At 44.6% G+C, this 7,436-nt stretch overlaps 1 protein-coding gene across 5 annotated transcripts in view; it reads left to right on the top strand.

Annotated features, from left to right (window-relative positions):
• The window catches only part of mark2b (MAP/microtubule affinity-regulating kinase 2b), a 92,418-nt gene that overhangs the window by 70,286 nt on the left and 14,696 nt on the right, over nt 1-7,436 (top strand). For 4 of the 5 annotated variants that reach the window (XM_079490706.1, XM_079490705.1, XM_079490707.1 and 1 more), the window contains exon 19: nt 179-328. The exons of the other annotated variant lie outside the window; for it this stretch is intronic. In XM_079490706.1, coding sequence (XP_079346832.1) covers nt 179-328 — 150 coding nt within the window. The remainder of the gene's footprint in view (nt 1-178; nt 329-7,436) is intronic. 5 annotated transcript variants of the gene reach the window in all.

The following is a 7,436-nucleotide window of genomic DNA, read 5'->3' as shown; positions in this document are numbered from 1 at the left end:
GATATTTTTGTGTCTCACGTGTCCATGTTTGTACATGCATGTTTGTCTGTATTTTTGTGTCACATGTGCATGTGTTTGTGTATGCACACGTGTGTGTGTGTGTGTGTGTGTGTGTGTGTGTTCTGGGCGGGGGCATACCTCCTCCTTCCCTCCCTCCACCCTCCCTCCCCCCCCCCAGCCTAAACACTCCGGGCTCCCGTGCCTCCACCGCCTCGGCTGCTGCCGTGCTCACCTCCTCCTCATCCTCGCGTCCCCGTCACCACAAGTCTCTGTCCACCTCCAACCATCCATGCCCTCCCTCCTCTGACCTGCACGCACCGCGGCCCAGGCAAGTCTCCTCCTCCACCTCCCCCCACACACACATGCACGCACACACTCACGCACACTCTCTCAACAAGAGACCGCCGCAGACTTGAGCCATCATACCTGCGAACGGGTAATGGGTAGACATCGCACGCACTCACGCACGCACGCACGCACGCACGCACGCACGCACGCACGCACGCACGCACGCACGCACAGACAGACAGACAGACAGACAGACAGACACACACTGGCAGATGTTTTATTCGACAGATAGGCCTGCTCTTACACAGAACACAACACGTACACTTAAACACAAATGCTAAGAGTGGACACGATACAGTACAATTTTCAGACACTGTCGCTTGCATACAGTACGGTTCCTGGCAACACATCATGCCCACTCACTCACTCACTCACTCACTCACTCACTCACTCACTCTGCACACAGCGCTTGGCTCCATCTCTCCAGAGCTGGATGTCAACAAAGAGATGGAGCGTGAGAGAGAGAGCAACACAGAGAAAGACAGTCCAGAGAGAGAGAGAGAAAAATATGTGATGGAAAGGATAGCACTGATTGGCCATGGGAGCTTTCCTCCAATTACAGATTGATTTAACCACTTTCAGCTTGGCATCTCTATTTTGGGCAAGTCATTATAGGTATTTTATTTTCTTCAAAATAGCAAAAATAGTAGATCTACACGCTCACAATGCGACATGCTGTGAGGTCTGCTATTTTCTTTGCTATTTGTCGTACGACCAGGGGTCACCAACATGTCCGTAGCATATCCGTGGCAAAGACTTGGTCATGTCCGTATAGGCAAATGTTTGATTTTGTTCACCATTTTGCACACCATTATAATGTTCTTATTTTGATCACACCATTTACTGAATGTCACAGTCTCCAGGTTCTCTTCAGAATATGTATGACAATCACTACGGCACATTAGGAGTCCCACCTAGTAGTCTAGTAGCACTAGTGGTTCTCAAAAAAGACCCCTTTTAACTCTTGAGAGTGTTCCAATGGAACTTGAACACTCTCAGAGTTTTCAGACCTTTTTATGGTCATTCAGGCCTATCGATTCATGCGTTTCTGGTACTATTATTGTCCACTCATTTTGTGTGTCCGTGGCAATAGTCGAATGTTGACAAAAAATGTCCACAACAAGCCAACATGGCGATGACCCCTGACCCCTGCACACGAAAGTAAGTGGTTAAAGGGAAACAAAGTGGAGCTGCTCAGTCAGTGTACTCTGACTTAAAAGCTCACTAACTCCCTCCAAATTCATTGGCATGTTCATTTAACCTTTATGGTTATTGCTTTCAAACGGTAACACACACACACACACACACACACACACACACACACGCGCACACACACGCGCAGGTACAGTAGGTGACAGAAAGACCGATAAACTAAACCATTTTCAAACGACAGTCGGTGTTTAAAAAGCCATGCTAACCTCTTGTCTTCTAAGCCTCATAACATATTGTATGAGGGTATTGCAGCATTGCCATGGTAATAATAAGGAGATGGATTCTCACTTAACTGGCATTACAGGTGTCTTAAGAAATGTCGGCAGAAAATATGCAACAGTGTCCGCCATCACCATGGTGATGGCGGACAGCTGGCATGGAATCAGTAGTTGCTTAGCAACAATTACTGTGGAGCCTAAATGACTGCAGAAAAACTGCTTAACCCATTTTGGGCGGGAACCCCTTTTGGTGTTAGCATTATGTTATGCTTTAGCTATTGAAAAATAGCAGATCTACAAGCTCATAGCGCGCCACCGAGTGGCGCGCTACGAGCTTATAGGTCTGCTATTTTTGAAAAATCGAAGAACGACTGACAGAAACATAGCTTTTTCAGAAAACTGTCAGGATTTAGAAGACATTTATAGAATCGTTCCCAGGTCAAAATGGGTTAATATTAGATAGTCCACTGGTTCTCATTGTGGAGTCTAGAGACCACTAGGGGTCCAGTCTAGAGACCACTAGGGGTCTCTAGGGGTCCAAATAGAACCTTAGGGGTCTCTAACTCTTGAGAGTGTTCCGTTTGTATACTACTATGAACACAGGATTTTACGGTGTATATTGGGGACCCAGAGAAAGTGTATCAAATGGGGGGGTCCGTGGCCTAATGCATATGAAACTGGGGGTCCTTGAAATGAAGAAGGAGAATCACTGATATAGTCTATGTTGTCTCTACATATCTCCACTTTGAACAGTCTCCAGTCAGGGGCCTTGGAGACGGTTAATTGTTCCAAACAGCCAAGGGCTGGAAAACAAGACAAACACGTTATTTTAGTCTGCAGTGTGTTTTGATGGAGCATTAGGTTTCACTCAATTTCCTGTATTGAGAGACAGAACGTGGTACTCTGATTTCGAACTTGTTGTCAGTGGCTTTGGAGAAGTAGGAACGAGGGAGAGACGAGAGTTGTAGAATTCACAGGAGAGAGAGAGAGCTTTCAGGTGGGATTGAAGCCCCTGGTAAGTGGGGTTCTATACACGAGGGGCATCCGTGACCACTGCACCGTGACTGTGTTCAGACTAGGGCATTAAGCAACTATTCGACTTGTTTACTAGTCGACTAGTAAATCCACTAGTCGACCTTGTTGGTACTAGTTGACTAGTTGAGTTTTTTTTTCCTTTTTTTTTCTCGATTTTGTAGGCCTCAAGATCAGGTAGATTATAGTTATAGTCACCATGTACACAGTTTTTAAATGTACAAATATTTATTTCCAAAAAAAGAAAGTTTTTTTTTTTTTTTTTTTTTTACATAATAGGTAGTTAAACAACTAGTCGACTAGTAAACTATGCAACTAGTCAACTAGTAAAAATGACTAGAAGTGAATGCCCTAGTTCAGACCAGTGATGTTTTCGTCGACTAATACTAAGACGAAAATGTCCGTCGACTACCTTTTTTCACTGGCGCAAACTAAATAAAAACTAAGCTATGATGACTGAAACTAAGACTAAATATACTGACAATTTCGTCAACAAATAAAAACTAGACTAAAATGTCAGGAAGGGACTAGTGGACAAGAGATCCAGTAGAAGTCATTTTACACTTGGTTGCATGCTGAAAATAGCCGATCTACGCTGTGACGCGCAAGTGTAAAATGAGCCATTACGACGGCATCAAGGCCCGCCAAAATACATTTTAGTCGACTAAATCAACTGTAGATTTTAGTGGACTAAAATCGTATGATATTTAGTCGACTAAAACTAGACTCAAATGTGACTAAAACTAAATGAAAACTATTCAAAAGACTATGACTAAAACAACAAAAAACATTTTTAGCACGTGTCAGTATAGTACACTGCTTCCTTTCTGTACCGCCGCAATCAAATCGGTCAAACAAATTGGAGGAGCTGACATTGGTTAGACAGAATCAGAATCAGAGTTGGAATCTAATATCTTGTTTGGGGAAAATGTCAGTATTGTTCCGTGTTCATTTTCTAACACCAGTATCAATCGCACCCTGGGCGCGTTCCTGTGGGTCTGGAACTTCCAGGGACCCCCACACGGAGTTGCACCACTCACTCACCCCCCCCCCCCCCCCCCCCCCCTTTTCCTCACAATTTAATCACCATGCCAATTAATCCTCCCCGTACAAGCGAACCTGTGATTAGTGACACTGCTAACAATGCCGACATGCCATTTGTTGTGAACTGAAGTGCAATTACTTTGTCCCCACACCATGACATGTGAATGGTGACGCAGAATTTGGCAACCCCAAAAGTAGTATGAACCATCTTACAACAATATTATGCACATAGCTTTTTTTCCTTTTTTATTTTATTTTTTTACTTCAGTGACACAAGAAAGGTGTGAAATACATGCAAATGTCTATTTCCAACGCTGCGTAAATGCATTAGAATGTTTTGCATGCGCCGCACGTCCAAGTTTGATTGAGTATTGATGTTTGCCATGTCTGTCGAGGTTAATTCCTGCTTTATTTATTCCTCTCTTCTGCCTGCTAAATACAAAGCATCCCCTCTTTTTAGTGTCTTGAACCTGTATACGGCTTCAAAGACCATTTTCAGCCTTGTATTTCCCTAGAAACTTTGATTCTTAAATGGCTTCAGCAGTCTCCCGTTTCCTTCCTTGGGGTTGGTGTGGGGCCTTGGTCTTTAAGCATCTGGATAAAAGTCCCCATCATTGCCAAAACAGTCCCACCCAGACCACAGAGTCAGAGTCTGGGAAAACCTCGACTGCCATCTGTCCTGTTACCACACCACAGTCAAGCTTGGCTTAATGAATGAAGGAGAAATGTTTCAATCTTTCTGATGTATTTGCTTTGTGTGCGTGTCTGATCTTCGGCAATTTGCCGTCATTGTCTTTTTTGGTCCGTCTGCATGCACCGCCGCTTGCTTAATCTAACGTTTATTTCACTGGAGATACCTTGACATTTAGAATTTTAGCCCGCTGCATGTCTCCACCAGACACTTGTCACACTATGGTGGATGTGTGTTCTCGATGTCCTTTGGGACGCCTGCAAACGGCTTGTTAGCATGTGCACCGCAGCAGCAGCAGCAGCTGTGTGCTAACAAGCAGGCATGTGACTAGCAATGCTTACATGTCATTTGGTGTGAACTGAACTGCCAATGCTTGGTCCACACCCCACATTGTGACATGTGTACATTGAAGGAGAAGAACAAAAATAAATGGTGGACTAAAATGAGTTTGGACCACAACAAAATGTCAAGGAGCCTCTTTGGCTGTATTGTGGTGGCCTACATTCTTTGGCTGTATTGTGGTGGCCTACATGTTTTAAGTCCTGTTTTGTTGCATGCTCCGTTCAGCAGTGAACTTGGGCTGTTCAGAACCTGGTTGGGAACGCTGGAGAGAAGGTACCACTCCAACACATAGCCTGTCCTGTACCCACGTCCTACTATAAATGCGCCACGTCTCTCTCTCTCTCAAATTCGACACACGCGTTCCACACCCCTGCAGGAAGTGCAGTGCCCGGTCGGTGGCATACACCGTTGTCCAGAAACACCACAAAAGGCTCTGGTCAGGCTCTGCCAGTGGGCCTAATGAGGCCAACTCCTCTCACCTGTGCAATTTCCAGCCTCTGCCTCAGCCAATTGATTGCCATGGCAACCCCACACCTGCCAATTGATTACTTAATCAGTCCACTTTTCACAGTCATTTTGCACTCTTCAGACACAGGCAGACAGACAGATGCAGAGATCTCCATGTGGGACACAGACAGTTTCCCACAAATGAGTGTTATGACAATGGGTATTGCATACTACAGAGATCTCCATATACAGTATGGGCACAAAAGGGACACAGACAGATAGTTAAAACGGGTGCTATGACAATGGGTATTATTAGGTTCAAAGAAGAGGAAGAACATCCGCACACCAGTTTGTAGAGCTCCGAGACTTACTTTATTTAAGGCAACAATTAAATGCAACGTTTCGACCGACTAGGTCTTCATCAGGCAAATGTATGTATAGAATATAGTATAGATATATTTGCCTGATGAAGACCTAGTCGGTCGAAACGTTGCATTTAATTGTTGCCTTACATAAAGTAAATCTCGGAGCTCTACAAACTGGTGTGTGGATGTTCTTCCTCTTCCTTGATGTTTGCCTTGATGCTTGACATCCAGCACCTGGCCTGAATATAGGCATTGAGATGTGCACACAATCTTCTCTGTGAACTATTATTAGGTTCCCAAGTTGCATTGTTCCCAAGTACTGTAGGCCGGTGACCGACGGGCACGTACAGGTCTAGTCACCTATAATATGAAGAATTATATTTAAAAGCTATAGTTACTGATGATGATATTTGTTGTTCATTCCCAAAGAGGAAATGTACAGTCACCAGCACAGAAGCATCCCAATAGGCGGGCCGCTGCCGTGTGTTAATGAGGTCTATCATTAGCACCATACTCTTGGTAGTAGTCCAGCTAAATGTTAGTACCGGTAGCCTTGTTTGGCAATGCCCTGTCGCTTGCAATATGGGCTTCCTGTCTTTCCTTGTTAACTCGCCTCAAATGCGACGTATTTCCACACAGCACGCGTGCTGTTTTCTGGCTGTTCTGAACCAACGTCAAGCCAAACAGGGTTTTTCAGCTCAGAAGGGGTGACTACGCACAACAGGGGAACAACAAGGGAAGGGAATAAGGGATTTGGTGTAGGGTGGGGGAGCTAGCTATAAATACACACCTACGGGGGCCCCCGGTCAACTTAAATGTCATCAGAAGCGTTAATATTGTAACCGCGAGGTAGCAACAATTTAGTAATGAGCCCCTAAAGCCCAAACCACACCAGACAACTCCTTGCAACTACTTGCAACCACTATTCCCAATGGCATGTTGCAAGGAGTTGCATTGGTGTGGTCCGTTTTGTTTTAAGTAGTTGCGAGTAGTTGCAAGGAGTTGCAGCTGGTGTGGTTTGGGCCTAACATTGCCAAATCGCACTAAGTAATTGATTAATTTGGTCCAGAATACGTTCTCATATATTTTCAATCAAAACCGTTTGCAGAGGCTCAGCACACTTGTCATCTTCAGCAAGCTGACATCGTAGCAAGACTATTTTCAAGTCGAGCGAGACGGGACGTGACGAGTTGAGAGAAGCGTTGAGTTGAGAACCTCCATGTGGGGCTAAAGGTGTCGGAGTGTCTCTATCAGAGCTAGACTTTCCCACTAGGAAAGAAGGAAGAGTCATCCACTTTGGAAAGAGGAGAATTCTCGGCTGTTGTCACGCTGCAAAAACGAAACGCATTCTAGTCATGCACAATTCAAAATGAAACCCATAATGATGCAATTTTTGTTTTGTGAATGCAATCGATGCATTCAACTTTTTTTTTAATGTTTGACAGCTTTGTAATGAGAATACCCTTGAGAATAATCAAGCTTCCCTCTTTGCTCCTTTTCCTCTTGGCCGTGCACGCAGCAGGTAATTAACCACGGATGTCATCAACTGGGAGACGTGCAAAAGCTGAACAGAATTTAACTTTGAACGTTGTCCAAAACACTGAGACCCAACTGGCTGCCTTTCCGTCAGAATACACCAACACAAAGTATACCGGCAGTGCTCTGAATTCAAATAAACTTCGAGACACGATGTAATGTTGAAAGATGTGCCGCTGGCGCATGTTTACATTAGTAATT

This window comes from Electrona antarctica (assembly GCF_951216825.1).
Source record: "Electrona antarctica genome assembly, chromosome: 21".
Taxonomy (NCBI): Eukaryota; Metazoa; Chordata; class Actinopteri; order Myctophiformes; family Myctophidae; genus Electrona; species Electrona antarctica.
This window is presented reverse-complemented; position numbering and strand designations above follow the sequence as displayed.